General features: G+C 47.8%; 1 protein-coding gene across 1 annotated transcript in view; it reads right to left on the reverse strand.

Annotated features, from left to right (window-relative positions):
* The window catches only part of shank2a (SH3 and multiple ankyrin repeat domains 2a), a 121,191-nt gene that overhangs the window by 34,712 nt on the left and 59,519 nt on the right, over nucleotides 1-26,960 (reverse strand). Inside the window, exons 9-11 of the mRNA XM_079340327.1 lie at nucleotides 24,559-24,636; nucleotides 15,258-15,324; nucleotides 1,328-1,757 (exon numbers count right to left, since the gene is read on the reverse strand). Of these exons, the coding sequence (XP_079196453.1) occupies nucleotides 1,328-1,757; nucleotides 15,258-15,324; nucleotides 24,559-24,636 (575 nt within the window). The remainder of the gene's footprint in view (nucleotides 1-1,327; nucleotides 1,758-15,257; nucleotides 15,325-24,558; nucleotides 24,637-26,960) is intronic.

Here is a 26,960-nt window from a genome sequence, read left to right on the forward strand (position 1 = left end):
TTACACACTCTGAGCTCCCAACACTCAAACAGGAAGCTACGCTCAAACAGGAAGCTACACACTCTGAGCTCCCAACACTCAAACAGGAAGCTACACACTCTGAGCTCCCAACACTCAAACAGGAAGTTACACACTCTGAGCTCCCAACACTCAAACAGGAAGCTACGCTCAAACAGGAAGCTACACACTCTGAGCTCCCAGGCGGTTCAGGCTTGAGGCTGGAGACAAAGCAGTGCTCAGAGCTTGGTGCTAATATTCCCCTGCTAACCTTTTAGACTGAGAGGAGCCTCATGTGAATGTTGTCGAGATGTTACCGTCCGGTCTGAATCTACTGATGTCGGCTCGAATGAAACACACGTGAGTCTCCACATGTGTGAGACAGAAGCCCGTGTGAAGCTTCTGAGAAATCTCCACACTGATGGAGACGTTACTTCCAGAAGAGATGTTTCTGTTGAATTATGAATGAAGTTAGTGAAACTTGATTTATTCAAGAAGTCTCTGTCAGAGCGGGAGTTTTGGCACAAGATGGACATTTCAGGAGGATCCGGCTGTTCACACGAGCGCCCCGATAACACGTCATTTATTTTCTTTTTCCATCATTTCAATCATTTCAAATATTTTACACGACCTCAAATATTTCAAACACTTATCAAAGCCAGATAAAACCCTTCATCTTACGGTCAAAACGGGACCTGTCTCGTCTCGGTGGCCGTCAACGACAGAGCCACAACATGTCAGTCTTTGTGGTTGCCGTGGAAACACCTGCTGTACTGCTGCTGTGACATAAACGTCACGTGAATTATGCTCGTATACATCAGCTCGTCTCTGATCATATTCTCTTCCTCTGGTCGGTTTCACCCGGTCGCCATGACGACAGTCAACTCAGAGTTGTTGTTTTTTTATTATCGGGGATTATGGGGTGGAGAGGAGGATTAAAAAGAATCACTCCCATGATTCCCCGCCAGCCTCCGTGTCATCTCTTTGTTGTTGCTGTGATTGCTCTGCCCCCTGGTGGCTGAAGTTGCACACTGTGTGTTTAAAGGAGTTCATACTGAGCCGTGTTTGTCTGGACGCAGATGCAGAATGACGCTGATGACACTTTTGACTGCAAACATCCAGGACCGGATCACAGCTGTGCTGGAACGCCGCTGATAAATATTGACGGCAAAATATTAGTGAGTCATTGTTTGACCTCTGAGCTGCAGGTTAGTCAGCACGGATGTAAAAACAACAAACAGTAAATAGAAACAGCGTGTCTGCGACTGTCACTCTGCTGCTGATTCACACACACACACACACACACACACAGAGTGTTGGAGAGGCTCACCTGGGCTGGCGCTGTGAAGGTAGAGCCCTCCTCGACTCCTCCCCCAGCCGGCTGAGGGAGGGAGAGCGGCTCCTCGCCCCCCTCCCCATGGTCCGTACCACCACGTTGCCATTGGGGCTGCCGCTGGGCATCTGCTGGAGCAGCTGGGGTGACAGGCTGCGGTGTAATGCTGCCGAGCCGGGCTGCGAGTGACCCTGCTGCGGCGCCCGGTGCGGCTGGGGCGGGGCCTGTTGGTGCTGCGTCAGATGGGGGCCCCAGTTGCCAGGCGAGCCGTGCTGCTGCTGGTACTGACTGACTGTTAGGTTGTTGTCGCTGTTGGAGCGCAGGAGGACCCGGGGCGCCGAGAGCGAGGAGGGGGACTGGTCGTTTCCGCTGCCAGTAGACGGGCCCCGGCGGCGCTTGGAGTAGGCTGGAGCCTCGCGGAAAGGCACTGCGGGGGAACGACAGGAAGTGTGTCCATAAATGTGTCATTATGTGGCGTCTCATGGTCATTCTTACTCTCATCCATCAAAATCTCATCAGCTTGCTCGAAAGGACGTACCTGCCTCACACACACACACAGACACACACACACACACACACACACACACACACACGCACACACGCACACACACGCACACACACACACACACACAGACACACACACACACACAGACACACACACACAGACACACACACACACACACACACGCACACACGCACACACACGCACACACACACACACAGACACACACACACACACACACACGCACACACGCACACAGACACACACACACACAGACACACACACACACACGCACACACGCACACACACGCACACACACACACACACACAGACACACACACACGCACACACACACACACACACGCACACACACACACACACACAGACACACACACACACACACACACACACACAGACACACACACACACAGACACACACACACACACACACACGCACACACGCACACACACGCACACACACACACGCACACACACATCAAGAGGGAAGTACATCTGTGTGATCCCGTACGGTAAAAGTCAAAACGACGTGCTTCAGACACCTGAAAGGATTGTTGGTGTTGCTAAGCTACAAGGATGTCACAAGATGGCGTCTGTTAGAGCGCCGCCTCTCTCTTCCTTTTGTCTCGGAGCTCGACAGCGACGCCACGGTTCATGACGTGTGGACGTTATGTCGTTAGTCTGAGCTCGTTGGAGAGGGGAGATAAATGTCTAACCGAAGGACACAGTGGACATGTTGCTCGCCGGCGCTGGGGGTCGAACCCTCAACCTTCCGCGTGGTCGTGCACTTTGGGCTAACTTTACTCGCTGTTAACCACGAGGCATCGGTGCAAAGTTAGTCTGCGTGCAGCTTCCAAACTCCTGATGAATCAAGTGTGAGGCTGCACACTGCTAACACATCCTGACAGTGATAGAGCGAGGCTGCACCCTCCCTCTCTCTCTCTCTTTCTGTCCATCATTAGCATGACTACGAGGACGACGTGAGCACAGCGGAGCTCCTCTGTCCGACTCCTCCAGTAAAGGAGGTTGGTCTTGATTTCCCCACGGATACTTTCCCTCCATCACGCCGCGCCGTGACGAGCAACCAGCGACCCTCCTGATCCTCGCAGCCACAGCGGAGCAGAGCACGGCCTGCAGCATTTCCAATAACAACCTCCTGATTATCAGCTGATTAGCTAGCACGGGCTAGCATGGCTGTGCTGCAGCTTCCTGCTGTTTGGCTTCCTGATCGGGGATTCACTGAGTCATTATCGCATCTCCCAGACTAATATCTCAGACCTTCCTCTCTCCTTGTGGACCGCAGGCGTGATGATGAAGAGGAGAGGTGATAACATCTAATGAGCTCGCACATTTTGGAGCTGTGTGTGTCTGTAAAGTGTGTGTGTGTGTGTGTGTGTGTGGCCCTCTGAGCTAGCGGCGAAGGGTTTAACTTCAGCTGAACACACACTTCTGCAGCGACTCGCTCTCTTTTCTCCGAGTCTCACACAAATTAATTATCATGTGAAAACAAGCCGAGCCTCTTATGTAAGAGTTGGAAAAGCAATCAGTGAGTCGATATAATTAAACGCCGTTGAAGCTGAGACTGCGGGTTCAGAGGTCGGAGAGTCTGGAAGCCGTCGGCGTGGCCGGACGACGAAGCTAACGCTCAGAGCTGTGAAAGGACGACGGATCAAACGCGAGTCGCTGAGTCCAAAATGATCCGTGCTGAAGCTAACGGGAAATTAAAGAGATTGACTCCGACTCCAGCCAGCCTGGCCTGGAACCTTGAACCTTGAACCTGGAACCTGTGGCGGGATCATCCCCACGTGTTCCTGGAAATCTGGAAAGCTTTCTAAGAGTCCACAAAAACAAGAAGAGGAAACGTCCGGGCCGTGATCACATGATCAACGTTCAGCTAGCTGCAGAAACACAAACAGCCTGTCTCCTCCTTTTGAATTATTAAAGTCCCCCGTTTGCATCTGGCCCTCAGTCTGCCTGAGACCACCTGGACCCGGCGCTCCCCGTCACTACATCTACCTCGTCTTCCTTCTCCATCCAACACCTGCACATTAAACTCATCACACACACACACACACACACACACACACACACACACACACACACACACACTCGCTTACACTTCACCTTCAAGGGAGTTAAAGGGGTTTATTACAAAAAATACAAAGACTGCAGCTTGTCCCTTCTGGGCCTCCGTACGTGTGTGCTTGTTGTGACGGGTGGGACAGTGAGGAGAGGGACTGTCCTACACAAGTGGAAGACAACATGTGAGAGGAGACATCATGGTTACCCACAATCCTGCAGGGCGAGGAGCCTCACTGAAATCCACACGGTCTGAACCACTTTGACTCTCGATGCATCCAACAGCACAGAACCACAAGAACTCCCATGATGCACTGCTTCCCCAGTGCTGTGAGATGACTGATTGGCTAAATTACAGTTATGTGAATCTATTGTCAGCGGTGACGCAAGATGGTGGTGATTCATCCGTTCCCGGATCTCCTCGCAGAGACGATATCGTTTTTACAGAGACGGTCATGTGAGCAGGAAACCAACCAGGAAGTCTTTTTAGGATTTTTTTGTCACGTTTAAAATAAAGTGAGAACAGATTCCTGGAGTCAGCCTCAACCATCACGTGTCGTTCTCAGGGACAGCTTGTGTTGCTTGTCAGCTGGTCTGAAATCTTTTTTTTTTTAAACGTCCAACTTCAAAACATGTTGAGGGATTTCCTCCTGCAGAGCTGAAGAGATGGGATGTGACAACGTTTGCTCAGAGAGCCTGAAGCAGCGACGCGGCTGCAGACCTTTACAAACACGCCTCACAAAGGGAATGTTAGCGTAGCGGTTCAGACCCGTGTACGGAGGCTGTAGTCCTCATCACAGCGACCGTGGGTTCGAATCCGACCTCTGCCCTTTGCTTCATGTCTCCCCCGTTTCCTGTCTCTCTGAGTGAGGATGAAGACGACGGACTCGAAGCACTTTTATCAGATCACAACCAAAACAAACATCACATCAGGATTTCTTTGTTCACACTTTTCTCTTTTCACAAAAAGATCTGAAGCTTTTTGTGTCTCCAGGAAACATTTTAAAATCAACAAAGTTGTTTCATCAATTTTACATGTGTTGATTTTAATGTGCTCTGCCTCTTTGACAAAATGGTTTTTTTTTAATGAAACTTTCCAGTCAGTGAAGATAAAGATTTAAATGATCATCCTTGCACTCTTCTCATAATGTCCTGCAGGTTTCACTGATTTTTGCTTCAATAACATACAAATGTGCAACATTAACACAAACACGTCTTACTGAAGGGAAGCAGACAGGTTTTTTTTAACGTCCACAAAACGTCTCTAAAACTTCCCCGTTCTGCTAATGCAGCGTGTTGTCTTCATTAAACAGATTTCTAACGAGGTTAATAAGATGCACAAGCTGACATAAAAAGCTGTCAACTCAGCGACCTCATCATTCCTGCAAGGAGCGGGGCTTTTTTGGCCCCTTTCCCCGCCTGCAGGCTCCTGGCCCCGCTGAGCAGCTCTGCCTCGCGCTCATTGAGAAAACGGAACTAACGCGTCAAAGCAGCGAGTCGGTTTGACGCGCGGGCAGATGGACGGCACAAAGTCATGTCTGTGGGTGTTTTCTCCAGCCTGGAGTCCCATTTATCATCTCTGCCTGTGACCTAAAAAAACCAGTCCAGAGTCGGCGCTGCCTCCTTTTTTCTTCTTCGTCTGAAAAGGGATTTTTGTCTAACCTAGATGCGCACCGACCTTCACACACCCGCTGAAAACACCGCGCTTCTAGAGAAGACATGCATCGTACTTCACTTGATGGAGTACCTGAGAATCTCCACACCTCCATCTCGAGTTGACAGTGCAGGTGCGCGCGAGCTCCAAACGTCCGACGCTGAAGCGCGTGATTTGAAAAGTCCCCAAAAAACCCAGAAAGAAAGAAGGATCAGCTTCTTACCTTCCTTTTTTAAGGCATTGATGATCGACTTCATGTTCACGTCTTTGATACTCCTCTACACGTCACAGTTGGTGCATATCACACTACTTCAGACTTCAGAGCGCGAGCTCTCCCTTCAGCACCACGGACAGCGACTCCGCGGAGAGAAGCTGTGCCGCGCGCAGCGACTATCATCCCGCTCACACCTTCACTACCAGCGGCTCCCTGAGAGCCAACACGACCCCTCTGCTCTCTCTCACACACACACACACACACACTCACATGACTGTCATTACCCCGCCTCCTTACACGCCCCCCCCCCTCCCCCCCCCCCCCCCCTCCCATGAGGAGACCGCGCTGCTTGGCTGCACAGTGAGGGAGTCCGCGCGCGCTGGAGGAAACAGGCTGCGAAAGTGGAAGTTGATTTTGTTGTAGAAGTCCAATCAGAACACAACATGGCACAAAGGTCTCTGTGCTGAGGTCAAAGGTCACCGTCACATATGTCGATGCTACTTTCACTTCTTTGGTTCCAAAAGTCAGAACTAAACTGGGAAAATAAAAGCTGCTCTGATTGGATGGCGTGCACACGTGACTGTAGATGTGCTCCCTAATATATTGATAACTGTAGTTTGTCTTAACAACAATATGCTGATTTACTTTATATTTCATGTCTTTGATTGTGCTGCTCCTGTCTGGATCAGAACCGAGTCATCATCCAGATTAAACATCGTGTCATTCCTTCCAGAGAGCGCCCGACTGGTAACAACACGCCAACGATCCCGAGCGCTCTGCTGACTCAGCGAAAACAGGTCTGAAGAAAAGCTGACAAAACAGTGACCTCAGCAGAGTCCAGACCGGGGGGGGGGGGGTCAGAGGATCAGAGATTGAAATCAGAGTTTCCCCTTCAGCACCACGGACAGCGACATAGTGTTGTAGTCAAGACCACACTAACCCAGACCAAGACAAGACCAAGACCATGAGAGCTCTGAGACCAAGACCAAGACCAGAGACCAGAGAGCTCAGACTAAGACAAGACCAAGACCAGAGAGCTCTGAGACCAAGACCAAGACCAGAGAGCTCAGACCAAGACCAGAGACCAGAGAGCTCAGACCAAGACAAGACCAAGGCCAGAGAGCTCTGAGACCAAGACCAAGACCAGAGACCAGAGAGCTCAGACCAAGACAAGACCAAGGCCAGAGAGCTCTGAGACCAAAACCAAGACCAGAGACCAGAGAGCTCAGACCAAGACAAGACCAAGACCAGAGAGCTCAGACCAAGACAAGACCAAGACCAGAGAGCTCAGACCAAGACAAGACCAAGACCAGAGAGCTCTGAGACCAAGACCAAGACCAGAGAGCTCCAAGACCAAGACAAGACCAAGACCAGAGAGCTCAGAGACCAAGACAAGACCGTCTGAGACAAGAGCGAGTAAAAATGCTTGTGGTTCTGAGACGAGGCTGAGTCCTGCACAAAGAGGTCTCCAGACCAAGACCGGATGTCAAGAACCACAACAGCAGGATTGAGCTTTTTTTAAATCTGTACTGTGAGAAAGACGCAGCACGTGGACACGTCACATTCTCCTCGATGCACCGTCTTCTCCCGGAGGGTTCAAAGAGCCAACGGACTGACTGATGGACGAGAGGACAGAAGTGTCTCTGCGTCCTCAGCAAACACATCTCGTGTGTTGCATCTTTTCTTTGTTTTACACGGTGAGTTCTTTTTATCAAATGTCACATCTTTCTCTGAGCTCTGTCTTCTGGCATCTCAACGCTACTTCAGTGAGTTTATAAAAACCACAACGAGCCAAACTGAAATATATTCACAACATGTGAAACGTGGAGACAAAAGACGAGGACGAAGAATTCAAACAGAGACTTTACAGACGGATATCAGAGACGTGTGAGTGTGGTTCACAGCCTCAGGTGTTTAGAGTCCATTCAGCGGCTTGAATAGAATTAATAAAAGATGAAAGAAAATAACTGACTGAAACACACACACACACACACACACACACACACACACACACACACACACACACACACACACACACACACACAGATGGCATGTAAACCAGGGGACGAGATGAGGATCAGTGATCACTTCTAAACACCTGGTTGTGTTTGAGCTCCTCAGCTGGACTCGTACCCAGTCCAAGTCCAAGTCCTCAGAGTCTGTTTGGTTCCGAGTCACCCGGGTCATTGTAAATCCAGAGCTCATTCCAAGGGGAAGTGGACTTCGATTTACTGGTGCGTGTTTACACCTCAATCACCTGACCGCGGCGTTCTGAGCGTGCTCAGTGTCCCCGCTCTGAGCGTGCTCAGTGTCCCCGCTCTGAGCGTGCTCAGTGTCCCCGCTCTGCGCGTGCTCAGTGTCCCCGCTCTGAGCGTGCTCAGTGTCCCCGTTCTGAGCGTGCTCAGTGTCCCCGTTCTGAGCGTGCTCAGTGTCCCCGCTCTGAGCGTGCTCAGTGTCCCCGCTCTGAGCTTTAACCAGGAAGTGTGGAGAGTCAGTCCCTCCAGGATTTCAGCAGCAGCAATGCATGCTGGGTGTTCACGGTTCGCAGAATCACGACATCCTGGAGGGACTGAAGTACGGCGAGATGCACGGCGCCACGTTTTCACCCTGCAACATACAAACAGTGCGACGCTTCCTGACTTGTCCGTGGACAGGAAGACGCTCATAGTAACGAGCTGGAGTGGACCCTTTTAACACTTGTATTATGTTTTTGCTAAACACTTTGAATTTCCCTGATGACCTTGAAACGCTGCTCTTTACGTCGGATGGATTCATTGATGGGTTGATAGCTCACTGACCGAGGCGTCGCAGGAACCAGCTCGTCGAAGAAACGCCATCAGGACGCCACGCTGAAGCACAGATTGGATTTAAAGCGTGAGACGTTTGAAAACGAGTAAAAAGGGGACGTGAAGTGTTTTGAGGGAACGACACAAGTGGTGGGCAGTTTCTTCAGGAAAACAAAGCCTTATTGTTGCTAGGCAACCCAGAGGGGGGGGGGGGTGGCTCCATACATCATTAAAGCTGCTCTCACACACCTTCCTCTCTCTCTCTCTCTCTCTCTCTCTCTCTCTCTCTCTCTCTCTCTCTCTCTCCGTCCCGTTTAACGGAGGCTTCTATCCCAGCTCCGTCTCTTCCTCTGCTGTCACTCGTCCTGCGAGACGCCTTCAGAGCTGGTGACACACTCGTACACACTCGTACACACTCGTACACACTCGTACACACTCGGTGACGGCCTGACCCCGCTCAGCGGCTGCACAGCAGATGGCTGCATGGAAAGCATATGTCGTCATTAAGTATGCAACGACGCAGCCATGAGGGCAGATTTTCCCACACTGTGCAAAAACCAGGAGGGGCAAAAAGAGTCCAAACAGGAAGGACGACGGACGACGGACTTCAGAGATGAATGCAGAAAAAAGATCGAAGCCAACGAAGCACAAAGTCGACGCTCGTCAGATATATGGAGAATTAAAACTCATTTATTCATATAAATATTCAGTAAACTGTTTCAGCGGGATGACCCCTCCCTCCAGCGCAGGGGCTCAGTGGGTCGAGTCGGTTGTCTCTCGTCTCGTCCGATGTGTCCTCGGGTTGTGTGTGTGAATGTGTGTGATTGCTATCTGATGGTTTTACTACATAGCAACAAACGCCGCCGTCTGTGTGTGAGTTTGTGAACGCACTTTGACGAGTCAGAAGACGGGAGAGTAAACATTCGGCGTCACGTCCACTCGAGCAGACGTCCCCAGGTTACTTTAATCCCGGGTGGATTAGACACGCAGGACGCTAACGCTAGCTGCCGCGTACCTTCAGGACGGTTTGGACAATCTGCACAGAAGCTTCTGTCGCAGATGTTCGCTCCACACACACGCTATTTGAAGGCCGTGTAATGTGTAATTATGATGTTGTTTTTTAAATGAGAAGCACCTGTGTGTGAAGGAATGCACACACACACACACACACACACACACACACACACAGGTTGCAGATAGCAGGTAATCTTCTGCCGCTGCTGAACCGTGTCTATCTTTAAAACTCATTCCACCGTCGATCAATACTAATGAGCAGTTCAGCTCGTCGTCAGCCAATAAAAACGAGCGCTCCCCGGAGGGCTGTATGCTAATTCCTACCTCATGGTCTGTAAATAAATGAGCTCACAGGAGGACAAAGGCTTCAGGAGGCCCGTAGCAGCGACTTGAGGAAAAGAAAACAAAGAGAAATAAATGAAGCTAAATAAGTGTGAAATGAAGTTTCACTGTCGTGGCTGACACAATGTTGAAATGATGAGACGCTCTGTCCTCCTTCCTGGGCACGGAGCTGGCACAATCAGCCAAATATAGCATGAGAGCGTGTGGATGTAGCACACACGTGTTTAAAGGTCACATATTATTCTCCGTTTCAAACCGTTTTTAAAATCGGTTGTTTGGATCCGTCAGGGAGGAAACGTGCGAGTGGACGCCGTCACGCCGAAGCAGCAGACCTCAAAATCCAGCCTGACCCGACCCGAGCCTGTGCGTGCTCTCCCGGGGTCCGGCCCTGCCCGGCCCGTCTCATTAACCCAGGCAGAGAGTCTGAGCTCCGGCAGCAGCAGACAGGTAGGCAGGTGTGGAAGCTCTGAAGGAGACATGAAGGAGGTTACAGGAGCATGCACGCTTCTACCCTCGCTGAGTATACTGCACGCTCAGCGGGGACTGAGCGGGTCGATCATGGGACAAAGAGGAGGACGCATTCTGTCTCTCCACGACTCAACCAGTCTCTCCTTCGGTCGTGTTTACAAGTTTACGCTAACTGACGAAGATCGCAGGAATGCACCGAACACTAAATGATCTGAAATGAACAGATCTCAGAGTCGGGTCCTTTAAACGTGACAAGATCAGTATATCCCCCCCCCCAGCCCAGCGGACAGGTAAAGGTCTGCTCTCCTGTTTGTCTGCAGGCCGACCGGCCGCTCGTGGTCAGCTGCAGCTCGGAGCGGACTCCAGCCAAGAGTCAAAGACAAACTGTAAACCCTGCAGCAGACTGAGCGTGAAATGTTCCCGGGGCCGAGTGTGAACGTGTCACATGCATGTGTGTGTGTGTGTGTGTGTGTGTGTGTGTGTGTGTGTGTTACTTTGAAAGCGTGCAGTTGGTCAATCCATTCTCCCTGCGGGATTATCACACTCCTGCAGCGGGCGGGTGTAATACGCCCAGCTGTCAATCATTCTTACAAAGGCTTACTGGTTTATGGAGAGAACAAATACAACACATATCTGCTACAGACATCCGTACACTACTCCCATTCATTATACTCTGTGTGTGTGTGTGTGTGTGTGTGTGTGTGTGTGTGTGGGACTGACATCTGTTAAAAAACTCAATATAAGGAGCATTAGTGTGGCATGTGTTGAACACGCAGTGCTGAATGAGTTGTTTAACTGTGTCCATTGTTCAGCTGCACAGTTGTTTTATTGTCTTCACTGCTGCTAATCACAGTCTGTATTTAGAAACCACGCAGGTTATTTATGGAGAGTTTCACACTGGAGCTCCATACTGTGTTTGTGTTTACGAGTAAACGTCTGAGAGAACCACCAAGTGTCACAAACTAAAAATCAGCTGATGTTTCCAAACACAGGAAGACTTTAAAGGTCACATGACCTCCTCTTCTTCAGGTGAAATCAGTGTCCTCGCTCCTCTTCATCATGTGTGTGAAGTGTGTTGTTGTAAATCCACTCTGATCCTGTATTTGATCATGTCTATAAACCCCTCTATTTCAGCCCTGCTCAGAACAGGCTGTTTCTGTGTCTGTAGCTTTAAATATGTAAATGAGCTGTGTCTGACCACGCCCCCTCTCTGGAAGGGCTCGGGTGTACTCGCTGCTTTCTGGCTCCATGTCCTATTGTTTACGGTGAGAAGGCAGACTCAGAGGGCAGAACAAACACCTAGCTGTGGGAGTGTCACCCACCTGGGGGAGGGGCTACTGCCCTTTGTGATGTCATGAGGGGAACATCTCCAAACGGCCTGTTTGAGCAGACATCCATTTTGACTTTTGTGATGATCTGCTGGTTTGTTAACTTCCTCATCAATTAAACAAACAGGCGGGGAAACGTTGTTCAACTTCGCCCAAAGATCGTCTGCATTGATTAGGAAAGATCTCGGCCGTATTTTCCCGGGTAGCAAACGCCACTCGGCAAACGCCATCTTGAAAGACCCTAAGCCGATGGTCACGTGCAGTAAAAATCACGTACTGCCCAGAAACACTGCACTATTTTTACTCAAAGCTAACAAGTACATTGTCAGACTCTGAATGACTAACCATTAACCACAGTATATAGGTCCCACACACACACACACACACACACACACACACACACACACACACACGTCCTTCCATATGTAAATGGTTGTCATTGTCCTTTGTAAAGCCTTCACTTCTTCTCCACCAATCACATCACATTCTGCTTCACAGCTCCGTCCACCTTTGTCTCCACTCAGAGTCCATTAAGAAACCTGCGCGCCGCTGAACGCCCCGCTCCTGTGATAATTCACTGAACGGCGAGCTCTTCAAAGTCTCCGGCCCCCGGGTGAGAAGAAACTCGGAGCGGGGCCGGTGAAAAGAGCAGCTGATTGATTTTACAGTCTCAGACTCTCAGGTCAGATGAATTCTTTGCTCCTTCCTAACGTGGCGTTCTGCAGGAATCCAGTGCAGTGAAACGCCGTGGTTCTTATGTGATGATGGGAACGATGGCGAGGATAAGTCCTGCACACTGACCTTGAGAGGTTAGTCCAAGCGTACGCTGTGTTCATGCACCTCGGGCTACTCGGACGATTCGTTCAGTGTGCAGCACCTTATCGACAGCGTTCATACAGCGGCGTGCAGGAGAGCAGAGAACGCCGCCCTCCAGCTGTTCTGTCGCAGATTTAAGAATGACGATAAATACAGACAGAGGAGCTGCAGTGGGACATCGAGCCGCCTGTCTCCACAGCAGATTGGATTATTAGCAATCATAACCCTCGAGAGTAGATGACCATGTGGTTCAAACCCCGCCTCCTGCGACCACGTGTCCGACGTGTCCTCGAACCCCTGAGCTGTTGGCTGAGACTCTACCCACTGAGCCACAGCCGGTGAGTTTAAACTAAAGTCTGATCAGTGCCTGAAAAAAACTAAATGTGTGAGTCGTTTCTTTGATAAAGTACAGCTGACACACACACACACACACACACACACACACACACACACACACACACACACACACACAGAGAGAGAGAGCGTCAGGTGCCTTGCTCTCGCTGAACGGCGGGCTTCATCCTCCACACAGCAGCGAGTGAGCTGCAACAACGATGACGCAACGAACCACAATAAAGATGTGTGTGTCTGAACTGTTACATCATGTGTGGAGGAAACACCCGGGGCTTACACACACACACACACACACACACACACGCACGCACGCACACACACACACACACACACACACACACACACACACACACGCACACACACACACACACACACACACATACAGTGGGCTGATGTTTTACAGGAAGATTATGTAAGAACTGGTCTTTGCTTGTGTTTGGTGTCTCTACAGGTGACACGTCCTGGACACCGATACGTCGGTCACACTTCCTGATATTTCCCGGCGGAGCGTCGTGTGTGAACGCTAACACACAGTTTCTCCGCCTTCGTCCCTGCGCCATGACTTAGGCTCCGCCTTACTGCGATAACAGACATCAGAGTTTTCAAACAAACAAACAGACCGCTCTGACATCGTTCCCACACAGACGCTGTTAGCTTTTAAGCTAAGCTAGTAGCACATTGCTGTTTTAAGGGGGCGTGGTCAGTGATGGATCTTGGGGAGAAAAGGGGGCGGGATATCAGGACAGTTGGAAGGGGGAGGTGAGGGGGAGGGGGGGGACCCACCTCTGCAGCAGGAGGAACCCATGGTGGCCAATCCTGAATCCAGCTGTAAAGACGTCCCATCCCCCAAACTCACAAACGCCAACGCAGCACACGCTCACCTGCGGCTAATCCCGGCTAACACGGTGTTCGTCGCCTGTGCTGACAAACGCTGTGAAGCGTCGGAGGAGGGAGGTGTGCACAACAACGAGGCCGTTAGGGGGGTAATCCTGAGTCCCAGTCAGCCTCCTGCAGGTCGCTGCCATGTGAGGCCGCCGGCTGCAGCCGTGAGCCAGCGAGACAACTGCAGGATTACATCTCTAGATTAGATTAGATTAGACCCCCCCCCCCCCCCCCCCCGAAGCCTTCTCAATCTTTCTCTGTCCTCTTTTTATATTTTCATTTGTGTGTTCATCTTTTCTCATTTTCTCTCAGTAATCCCAGAGTTATCTGTGCACGACACAAACTCGCTGCAGCGTCTGCGTCAGCCTCCGGATTTATTTCTGCTGACTTCTGTTCACCGCCGACGTTCACCGCCGTCACCGCCGTCGACTCTCCACACGTGAACAGTGACGGAGCTTCAGCGTGAACGGAAGCTGTGAACCATTTTTGATTGTTTGCACGTCTTCACTCGAGCAGAGCGTGTTGCCTTCACGCATCTGCAACTTAGCAACAAACCACAGAAGAAGAACACGATGATCAGAAACATGCGAGACTCGAGTGTCATCACTGAATCCTCACAGCACCTTAAACGGGTCGGACGAGTCCACATGAACTTTCAGGGCGACCTAAAGGGCGAGTCTGTGGGAGCCGGGGCCGATCTGTTGATGGGTTTGGCCGACCAATCATCAGGACCGACATGATGCTGTTTGAAGGATAAGGGGCGGGGCTAGAAGACACCTGGAAAGACAACTGTGAATTGTCGTTCCCAGATCTTGGCAACCTTGTTTTTCTTGTTACGCTTTGTCGTTGTGTTTATGTCGGGACTTTTTGCACGAGCAGGCTGCTGACGTGATATAGAATCAAACACGCTAGACTTCCTGTCCGGAGGTCGTGAGGTGGCCCAGATGGGGCTTTGATGCACTTTGAGGCACTTTAGCAGTTTACGTAGAGGTCACGTAGAGGTCACGCTGCTTTACAGTTTGTTTGATTTTTTTTTCAATCTTTTTGGACTAACTTGAAATTTAACCAGAAAATGTGCAAAAATCTGAAGCTTCAAGTTTCCACAACATGCAAAACACTGAAACAACATCAATGAAATGATCAGGGGGAAAAAATCTAATCTTCCCCACGCGGATCATTTGGCACCTCTGGGAGCCGACCAATCAGCTCCCGGCAGAATCTCCAGCTGGCCTCGAGGCGTTGATCATTTCCTCCCGGGCCTCTTCGTCCTGCTGTAAACACAAACTTTCATCCTCTCCGCAACGCTCCGGTAATCCCGCGGAGGGGATTATAGCGGGAGGTCATTTAGGAGGATCAAACCGGGGGGGGGATTTGAAATGTATCCCCGAGGAGATTCAGGAAAAAGCCGCCCTGGGTGGCTGAAGAAGGAAGATGGAGGGATGGAGGAGGAGGCGTCTCTGAGGTACTCACCTATATCTTTCTCCTTGTGGTTCTTGATGAGTTCAGCCAGCTCAAAGTTCCCGGCTATGATGGCCACCTGCAGAGAGGAGGAGAGAGCGTTATGTCCGCGTGCTCGGCAGGTGAGACGATGAAGGACGAGGAAACAACCAAAGCAATCACACGAGGGATCAGTCTTTGTGTTTGGGTGCAAAAACAGTGAATAAATAAAAATAGATGTTAACGTAACGTATGAGGGAGGTGAACAGCACTAAAGTCATCGCCGATTATCTCTACGATTATTTTTCATTGATGTCGTCCTCGCTCCTCATCACATCACCGTGAGCGCTTTCCTCTTTCTCTTCCACTCAGTCTGAACCTCCAGTGTTCATGGATTTAATCATCTGAAGCCAAGAATCTAATAATCTATGACACACACACACACACACACACACACGCGCTGGCCTTCATTCAGTGTGCACGTGTGCAGTCACATGTTAGCGTGAAGGACAGAGAGTAGAAAGTTGTTGTACTCTTCCACATTTAAATAAAATTATTCAGGAAAATTTAATTCTACGGGTTTTTCTTTAATCCTAAAATAAAAAAAATCTGATTTATTCGTGAACTTTTCACCAATTCTGTGAATAAATCAGAAGAAGCTGCATCGTCTGGATCATGAGGAACACATGATTAAAAGCATCAAACCAAAGATGATAAATACTAATATAATATCTGTATTTATTTTTATATGATTTATGTGATGTACATATATTTAATTTGATCATCTACAAACACTCTGTATGTAAACACTGTTATCTTATTCAGTCTTCTACATATTAGTCTTTAATTACTTGTTTATATTTTTAGCTAATTGTTAATATTTATTTTTTTGCATTTTAAATTCCTGGTGTGTTAAACATACCTGGACAATAAAACTAAACTAAAGAAGAAGGTAAACTGAAATGTTTTCATCATTTGTAAAATGTCTTTCTTTTTTTTATTGTTGATATTTTTATGTTATAAAACAGAATAAACTTCCTTTATTGTAATTACACAAGAGTGTGAGATATTAAAACTAACTCCCGTTAAAGCAGCTCTCCCAGCCTCGGGGTCGTCATGGTGATTTCCTACTTTTTTACATTGTATTTAAAATCTTTGGGTTGTCGTGCATTTGTTTCTCAGGATGTTGTTGTGTTTTTTCTCCAAACAGAAACTGTCATTATAATTCCTCCCATGTTGAAGTGATTTTAGACTGGTCACAGAGCTGTGTGTGCTCGGTGCGTCCACCAGGGGGCAGCAGGGAGGCGTCCTCCTGAGCCGGCTGGAGGGGTTGTCAGCGTGTCAGTGACCCAGATCACTGCAGGCTCCGAGCTCTCAGGGAGTTACCAGCTTCACAGTACGCTTCATGTCAGAATCATCACACACACACACACACACACACACACACACACACACACACACACACCTCAAGGGAAACCCAGCAGCGTTATATAAGCACGGCCGGTCCGATTCCTGGAGAACAAACATTCAGGAGGCAGAGAGCCAGCGATGGAGTGTGTCCCTCCCTCCACACTTGACCTTTGCCCTCATATAAATAAAAACACAGGAGCCACTCGGGAGTCTCTAACGAGCAGCTTTTCAGCAGGAAAAAGGAGCCTCTTGAATTTTTCAACACGCTGCATTAATATACAATATATTCCAGACTTTCTGTTCCCTGATAAAAAGCTTACTGTGTACAAACTGTGAGTCAGTAAATGTAATCTCTCGCTCTCGTGTTTGTCTTCTTCATGGTATAATTGTGACCCTGTGACGGGGACGGAGGAGGGGGTCGTATCCTCCGTGATAAAAGCTGGCTCCCTGTCCCGCCCACTCACTCGGAGGATCTCCCACACCGAACGCAGCGACGCGTGACAGATCTACAAACGCAGAGTCTCTCTCTCCCTCTGGAGCGTGAGCGGCTCGTGGACGTGATGGAGTCACATGTCAGAGAGGACGGACCAAGACGTCACATGACACGTGAAGGGTTAATAAGACAGAATCAGTTTGTCTTCATCACTGAATCATTTGTGCATTAAAGATCTGAGACATGATGATTGGAAGTGAAAGGACCAATCAGAGAGCTGCTCTCTTCCTGTGTGATCATGAAGGAAACCTGCTGTGTTGAAGCTTCTCTGACAACAATGCAGCAGCCAGTATGTCCTCCTTCTAACTTTAGATTCTGCTCATGAATGCTCTGGATCTGATTGGACCAGAGAAGGTAGGCGGGGCTTTGAATGCCGTTTTGGACGCCCCTGGGTTTGCCAGATATGAGAGCAGTTATCAGGTGAACAGGTGTTAAAGGAAGCGGGCAGGTACAGACTGCTCCTTTAAGAATAAAAGCACAAAAATGTGTTACGATGAAATCTGATCTGTGAGGGACTATTTTCAGTTTCCTCTGCTGACAGATGAGAACAGAAGAAGAAGAAGAAACAAAATGCTGACACTGTAAAAGACAGAAATAATATCCTGAAACTGAATGCAATAACTCTCCTGTTGTCTCCTCCTTCTTTTATCTGTCATGATTTAAGGATTTAAAGGTCAAGAGATGTTCGGGACTTTTTATTCCCTCGAGTCCTCCAACTCAGCGTGTCGTGCATTAAGGTCCCGTTCAGAGTCCAAACCACCAGAAGGATTAGCTTGTTGGTTTTGATTTGTACTGATGACATCACAGGAAATTAAACCAGGTAACCATAAAAAAAAAAAAAAAGAAACAGGAAACTCTGTCCCAGTTTATCCCTCATTATCATTCCACCGCCCACCATCACAACCACTACTGCCATCACCACCATCACCGCCCCCACAGCTATTCTTTTCCTGTTCTCCCCTGGTTGCCATGGAGACAAAGGGTTGTGTATAGCACAATAGTAAGCTTTATGTGCTGTGTGTGTATGTGTGTGTGGGGGGGGGGGGGCTCTTGCTACAGAGAGAAACATCAGCACAGGTGACAAGTCTGCAGGATCTTCAGCAGCCAATCAGAAAGCAGTTTAAAAGTTTCTCCTTCTTTAACCTGCTGAGACACATCGTGATCATTTCAACTTGAACACTTGATTTAAATCTAACAGCCTGTCTTTCACCACTCATCATACTACCCCTGAGCTGGATCCACTCCTAAACTCACCTGCTGCGCTCTCATTGGCTGGAGGAAACACACCAGCTCCGCCCACAAACGTCCCGAGTCAACCAGAACAAATCAGAAGAGTCAAATCCAGTCAGAGGACAGAGTCTCTGCAGACACAGTCACACATGTACGGAGGCCCAGAAGGGACAAAAAGCAGCTTCACTTTAAGAGAAGACTGAGTTTTATTTTGAAGGAACAAGCAGCTTCACTTTAGGAGAAGACTGAGTTTTATTTTGAAGGGACAAGCAGCTTCACTTTAGGAGAAGACTGAGTTTTATTTTGAAGGAACAAGCAGCTTCACTTCAGGAGAAGACTGAGTTTTATTTTGAAGGGACAAAGGAGCAGCTTCACTTTAATGTTTTATTTTGAAGGAACAAGTTGCTGACTCTGCCCTCAAGTAATAAATCTCAGTCAAAGATTTCAACCCTGACAAAGGATCCTCTTTTATTTGTTTCGACAGCGGTCACATGACGAGGCGTGATGACTCGAGCCTGTTGAATAAATTAAATACTTATTATTATTGTTTGCACTGCATGGGACGTGACTGGCAGAGGTCGCTGCATGTGACTTTGAATAATAATAAGAACGAGAATCAGAGGGGGGGATCGATGGGACCCGTACGTGGTCGAGGGGGGGGGAATATAATTGGAGTGACTGGAGAGAGGAGCAAGATTAGGAGAACGGCACGGGAGGAAGTTCATTAGAGAGATAAAAAGATGGAGATGAAAACAGGGTGAGCGGAGAATGGAGCGAGGAGCTCAGAGGAGGAGGAGCTTGGAGGTCAGATCACACGGATGAAGAAGCCAGAGGTCGAGGATGTGGCCAATCGTTGGAGAGGATTATTCCATAAAGAAAAGGAACATTTATCGACTTTAAAGACGAGGCACTCAGAGAGGATGATGGGAGTTTCTTTCCCTTAAACACTGGATGCATCAGGCCATCAGGCCACACACACACACACACACACACACACACACAGTGGACTGACACATGATATTATCAGATGGCCACACGCCCACGTAGTGTCCTAATTAAGAGCACGCGCTGCAGAACAACGTAAGCGTGTCTCGCTCAGCTGCAGCTCCTCATGTTTATTAGCATTTGCACTCTTCAGTTGTTAACAGGGCTGCTAATGACGCTGTTTCCAAGCATGTCCCTGCTGAACTGACAGGCGGGTACCGTGGCCCCTCACTTCACACACACACACACACACACACGCCACATATTTCCTCTTATGGACTCCTTAATGAGAAAATATAAAGATTTAATGCAGCACAGTTGAAACCCCGCTGCAGATGAAACACACTCTCCTTAGCTTTCAGTCACGTGACCTGCTCTGCTCGTCCTCATTCTGACACACGCCGTGTTACGATGCTTCAGATCAAGAGGTCAACACGTCGGAGTAATCCCAGGATGAGTCTGCAGAGGGCGCTAAACAGCTCGTCACAGTTCCCCAAAACCAAGACTTTCACCAGACGACGTCGAGCCTCTACGTAAGCTGGTAAAAACTGGCAGCCCTGCAGCGTTCTGCCCATTTAAGGCTTCCAGAGAGCCTGCACACGACAGGAGGATGTTTCTATCCAGCGGCCCGTTCTTTACGATCTCTTGTCATCTTTCATGTATGACTGTGTTTGCTCTCCGTCTGTGATCGGGCTCTTGCTCTTTGTTTTGTTTATAAATGTGCTCGATGAATAAACTTGACATGAGGGATGAATTGTGACGCTGATTCACCATGTCAACAAACATGTCACCTCACTGATGCTCTCACACTGAAGAACTGGAGAATAAAATTAAAATAGTGAAACTTTGAAAGAGAACTTTTAGATTCTTTGAGGTCTTGGCTGTAATGCGAGGGATGCGTTCTGGTGTGGTGGAGGGGGTTTGATGGACAGATGCCTCCTTATCTCACCGACTGATACTCGAGCTGAAGATATCCTACATTTCCAAGAACGCCGTCCACTCACAGAAACAGGCTCAAACTTGTTGGATTCGGCTCTCGGCTCCATGTGTAGGTGGAGAGTGCAACGGTGATAAAGATAGTAAGAGCAAGAGAGCGAGTTGTTCCACTCGAAAAACAAGTGAGAGTCCACCGCATGTCTAGTGGCTGCTTGTTGTTCTGCTGGTGAGGCTTCTGTCAGGAGGAAAACTGCTGTTTGTCTCTTTCACAACAGATTTCTCTCTGAGTGTTTGTGGAGAAGCCGGAGCCGAGTGTTGGCTGCTGAAAGCGTCCCTTGGCCCGTCATTCTGAGGGAGTGAAACCACATCCTGTTACTGTTAATATTTGGCTTCCAAAAAAGACATGTTGCTCTACTGAAATATCTCTCAAGGCCGGGCAACTATTCAACAGTTGCTCTTTTAGTGCCGAAATGATGAGATTGTGATGTTGATATCATGATCGTGTTACATAAAACGCTGGCGGCCACATTTTTTATTTCAAGCTAAATATGATGAAATACCAACAAAGAGTTCGACTTCAGTCCTCCTGAAGAGATTTGTTGCATAACCGAGGACAACAACTTATTTAAAGAAATATTTATCTGATGATTTTTCTTTAAAGGTCACATGATCTCCTCCTCTTCAGGTGAACTCAGTGTCCTCGCTCCTCTTCATCATGTGTGTGAAGTGTGTTGTTGTAAATCCACTCTGATCCTGTATTTGATCATGTCTATAAACCCCTCTATTTCAGCCCTGCTCAGAACAGGCTGTTTCTGTGTCTGTAGCTTTAAATATGTAAATGAGCTGTGTCTGACCACGCCCCCTCTCTGGAAGGGCTCGGGTGTACTCGCTGCTTTCTGGCTCCATGTCCTATTGTTTACGGTGAGAAGGCAGACTCAGAGGGCAGAACAAACACCTAGCTGTGGGAGTGTCACCCACCTGGGGGAGGGGCTACTGCCCTTTGTGATGTCATGAAGGGGAGGGGTTAGTCCTGGAGCAGAGTCTAAATCTCCCTTTAAATATACAGGGTTACTTTAGGAGCAGTGCGCTGCCAGCACAACAAATATAAAACTAAAACTGAACATCCATCCATCAGCTGTAACCCGAGAGTATGAGGGCCAGCAGCCAATCACAGCTGACACGTAGCTTTAGCACCAATTACACTGTAAGCACCGATCCCAAACTATAATCAAATGAATCAACAGGTTTCAGCTGAGTTATTGAGTGAAGAACAGTGCAGACTATAAATATGTATTTATCACATTAACAATCCTAGAGAAGTCGGGTACATGTATGTACAGACACCAACGTCCACGTATCGGATACTTCATGAGGAAAGAATCAATGACATCATCGACCATAATAATAACATCAGTCGTAGCATCTGATATACAGGAGCAACATTAGGGTGCAGCAAAGGAGGAGATCAGAGCCAAGCTTGAGTCGAGGTAACAGAGAGACTGAGATTATTCCTGCTGGGACACACACAAACCAACATCATGACAAAAAGATGCTCACTGCCTCCTCAAACCCCAAAATGTGTCTTTTCTGTCTGTCACCTGGAGGACGTCTCTTTATACTGAACTTCTATAATCTGCTCAGCTGCAGGTTTGAACTCGGCTCGGTTTGCTCGCTGCCCTTTTATGCAGCACTCTAATGAGGCGCTGTGCAGTGGCGTGGCAGTGGGGGACAGTGGAGGACCCTGTGGGACTGCCTTCATAAGCGCCTGCCTGCATGTACTGTGTGTAGCTCTTTTGTAACTCATGCGGAGGATATGAGTCAATCATTCCAGCCAGGCAGCTCTTGAAACGCTGCCGGGCTTTTTTTCCTCTGTGATGGATGTGCTGCTGAACGAACAGCTACACTTAACAGAGACACCACGAGTGCACATGAAGGAATAAACACGCAGCACCAGCTCAACAACTTCTGCACAAAAACGCTCCAACCTTCTTGAATGCATGTGGTCATTTATTTATCATTGTGTTGAAATAAAAACGAGCAAAATGTCACTGAGTGCAGAAACTGTGTGAAATAAGTTTATGGTGACATGGACGAGACGGGATGCTCCGCCAGGCTTCACAAACTGAGAAAACATGAACGTTTGAAAGACGGGATAAGGATGTGAGCAGGAGTGCTCAGGTGGAGAGTTGTAGTCATCACCATCGCTCCTTATCTGAGAGATGTTAGCTCTACGATCAACCATGGAGACATGTGACATACAGGTACGGCAACACCTCTCGGACAAACCACACGCAGACTTACACAAACTGGGGCTGATTTCTAAACCGTCTACTTTTCTAGTAGTTTAAACTGATTTGGCCAAAGTTCAGCGAGCAAACAAATACGAGATCCTCAAAATGCCAAAAATGTCGTACTGATTCAGTTTGCATCAGATCAGTCTCCCTAGTGACCTGTTTCCCACAATGCACAGCGACAGATCAAAGGTCGAAATGATGTTCAGCAACGTCCATGGTAACAGACCGAACCACACAAAGACACCTCCAGTTCTCTTAGTTGATTCTTAATCTCCTGTGATATTTTTACAGACTCTAAGTGGACGCTACGCTGTAGCTAGGTTGTACCTAAGCTATAGCTAGGCTGGAGCTAGGCTGTAATTACATTGTAGCTAGGCTGTAGCTAGGCTTTAGCTAGGCTGTAGCTACGCTGTAGCTAGGTTGTACCTAAGCTATAGCTAGGCTGGAGCTAGGCTGTAATTACATTGTAGCTAGGCTGTAGCTAAGCTTTAGCTAGGCTGTAATTACATTGTAGCTAGGCTGTAGCTAGGCTTTAGCTCGGCTGTAATTACATTGTAGCTAGGCTGTAGCTAAGCTTTAGCTAGGCTGTAGCTACGCTGTAGCTAGGCTGTAGCTAGGCTGTAGCTAAGCTTTAGCTAGGCTGTAGCTAAGCTTTAGCTAGGCTGTAGCTACATTGTAGCTCGTCTGTTGTTTACTTCCTCATTCCAAGACTGGAAACCAGATTAGGGCCTGGTGTCCTGCAGAATAACCCTGGCTGGAGGTCAGACTACAGACTACAGTTGAGAACATCAGCACCGTGTGGTTTGAAAACTGTTTTTTGTTTCTGATTTTTATCAGTGATTTTCATTGACAAACTTTGAGATGCTCAGCAGGGCAGCCAGAGTGACTGCTTTCAGTCCCCTATGAGGGGGTTTCCTACTGTCACTGCAAAATGTGCACATTTTCAGCCACTGCTGAGGTTTGAAGTTTGTCAGTCCGAAGCAGTTGGCTGCCTTGCCTGTTGACATGCAGCAGCTCTGCGTAAAGGTTCACTTCAAAACACATTGACGAAGTTTGGATCCTCGACTTTAATCAAGGCAAAAAGTCGTAGTGGAGTAAAAGTCAAACGTTTCCTCTAAAATAACAACTCGAACTTTATCAGATACTATCAAGAACCAGCAGTGAGTCTGCTAGCGCCCTCCTCTGGTTGGATGCCAGCAGACATTTTAAGACACCAAAGTCACAGAAACACAAACAAATGAGGAGATCAGCTGTAGAGCAACAACTCCTGCGTCCTGTCAGGTAGCAGAACTGTCTGCAGGCTCGGGAGACAACGAAGTGACGACTGTCTCTGGTTGGAAAAAAAAGGAAGCCGCCTCAACAACAAATGTTTTCTCTCTCTGTCGGGACACTTTCTGTAATGTTGTCACCAATTAGAACAACGATGTGAAACTGCAAGCGACAAAAACAACAACTTTGAGTGTAGTTGCAGACGTGAAAGGCCTGTTCTGAGAGCTCGAGCAAACTTACTAAATGATTCTAGCAGTGTCCCTAAATGTGTGCTAACAGGCCCTCATGACTGATTCAGAGGAAGTCCTGTAAAGTTAAAACCTCTGAGATGTGCAGCTCTGGATTTTTTTCTGAAAGTTTACAGACTGATTTTTTTTTTTCTGGTTGAAATGCATCGAGTGAAGGACGAGAAGTGAAGCGACTAAATGGAAGCCGTGGACGCTGTCTGACGCTCGCTCCTGGTTCTCCCTTTTCTTCAAACACTTTTAACTGAAACAAATGCAATATTGGCCAGAAAAGACATCCCACATTCCCTGGTTCCAGCTGACCTTGACCATTTTGCACTGTTTCCATGGCAACAAATGAGATGAAGAAAGGGTGCTGCTACCATAAATGTTTTCCCTACGCTGACAGCTGAAATCAATCATCTCTCATCGAGCGTACATCCAGAGCGCACTGAAGGAGAGTGTTTATTTTATTTAATTATTTTTCAACCTACCTGAAAGGGACTCTGGCTGTTGTAGTTCTTCACTTCCTTGTCGGCTCCTCGGACAAGCAGCACTCGGGCACAGTTATCCTGAGGAAGGAAGAGATGAGAAAATGAAATGAAAGATGTCTCAAACTAGTCGAGGCTGCGATCCTTTACATCTCCTACTTTGCTGAGGGAAACCGCTGCTTAAGAAGAAGGAGGAGAGGCATCTACTACCTATAAGAGAAATGGAGCCGTGTGGATCTGTTGCTCCACTCAAAGAGAAAGAGGGAGTGAGGGCGAGAGAGATAGAGGGAGAGAGACAGAGAGAGAGAAGAACAGAGAGCTGGAGAGTGCTGAGGGGTTTGAATCTGCTGCACAGATCGCCCACAAAGTGCTCAACCACGCATGTACTGTGCACACACACACACACATGAATATAAATACTTTTTTTAGATCCACAATAAGCTATTGAGTGTTGAGAAATCGCTCCCTACAGATACAGGAACACAAGCAGGATGTGTGCAGAGCTGTGAGCATCACAAACAGCCCTGTGATTAGACATTTAGACGTGCACAAGCGGGTCATCTTTGACTCCAGCGCACGGCGTGTCATCAGCGTGAGCTGCATTTAAAATGGAAATGTGTGACATACATCAGAGCTGTAAATTGAAGCAGGGGGCTTTCTAGCTTTGAGGGATTAATTATAGACGCAGAGCGCTAAAAAGAGAAACAGGGACTGGAGTGATGGATGGAGGAAACGCAACACCAGAAAAAAGAAAAAAAAGAGTCAAATCAGGATAATCGAGGAACGTGCAGCTCGGACAACACGGAGACTTTGGCTCCAAATGGATTTTTCTTGTGCTTTTCATGTTGAGTTAGAGAGAGTAGATCACACACACACACACACGCACGCACACACTTGGCAAAACTTTCCCATTTTTTTATGCAACACTCGGCTCTGCGAAGGCGGGGCGACAGCTCACGAATATTCATGACGTCTGCAGTGAAACGACCTCAGAGGAGTAACCCAGGTAACGTGGACCCGCTCTGTTTCTCACATGCAGCCTTTACTGTCGTCTTGAAGGCTTCAGATACGACCTGCAGACACTCTTCATTCATCTCTTAAATACAATCACAGCTGCAGAAAGGATCCTTCTCTAATCGCTGCATTTCCATCGTTAATTGCGATTAAATGGATTTTTAATTGCATGTTTGAGATTCTGTTATTTTGCATTTCAAAACACTTTCTGTGGCTTTTCATTTGAATTATTGATTAAATTGAATTATTACTAACGCTTTGGAAACAAACCACAGACTGTGAATATTAACGGACAGAGCCTGAGTGCTGTTGCGCCTCTGTTCCAGCAGGGGGCTCTGGAGGCTGGAAATGCTGTCTCAGCCGAACATTCAGTCAACCTTTCAGTGAGGCGGGTTCTAAGACTATCGATGAACCGTTTAATCCCGCCCACCTGGATGGATATGGAGGTATGTAAAATCACCCCGTACACTGAGTGGATGACAGATAATCAGAGCTATTTGTTTTTTTCACCCAGGCTATAAACTTGTTTATTTATGCTGTATAAACAGTGTTTGTGATTTTTGAGTTCCTGCAGCCCGCCTCAAGTGGACACTTGAGGAACTGCAGGATTTTACATTTCCACACTCGCTTAATTTTTCAGTTTACCCACATTTAATACAATTTTAACCAAAATAAAATAAATAATGAGAAAAGTTACATTTCTGTCTGATGTTCCTTTTAACTTTCAACACAATTTCAATCAGAAATCAAGAAATAATCTAAACAGAAAAAAAGTCGAGATAAATTTGAAGTCAAGTTTCTTTCTGTTCTTTTATTCTTTCCTGTGAAAGTCGAAGTCAGTGAAATCAGTTTTTTCCTGGTTAAAAAAAAAAAAAGGATAAACAACAAATTGCAGCTTGACGCTTCATGAATCAAACTTTCCCCACAGACGTGATCTGGTGTAAAGATCATAAAGGTCAAACGTGCGTCTCTCTCTCTTAAGTGGAAGTAAATTTGTGTGTGGATGTTTAATCACCAGTGGGCTGCTTCAGACTGGATGCTGCGTTTCTCTGCTTAACTGACCACACTCACAACGCGATGTGTTCAATGGTCTGAACAGTCACGGGTTTAAGGCTGCGGCTGCCCTTTAGCCACAGGGTTCACTGACATGCTTCATTTATTCTGTTTATTTGACTTCAGGGACGAAGCTGAACTTGTTTTATTATCACATCAAATAATATCTAACCAGAAACACTGGTTAAAGTTGTCTCAGGCTAACTCTGAGTCAAGCTAACGACAGGCTGAGAGCTGGAGCTGAGGCCACGCCCACCTGTCAATCAGCTCAGCTACACGCCTTATTGTGAATAACTCTGATCCTTCATCCAATCAAAACTGCTGAGTCATCAAAACAT

Source organism: Symphodus melops, assembly GCF_947650265.1.
Source record: "Symphodus melops genome assembly, chromosome: 3".
NCBI lineage: Eukaryota > Metazoa > Chordata > Actinopteri > Labriformes > Labridae > Symphodus > Symphodus melops.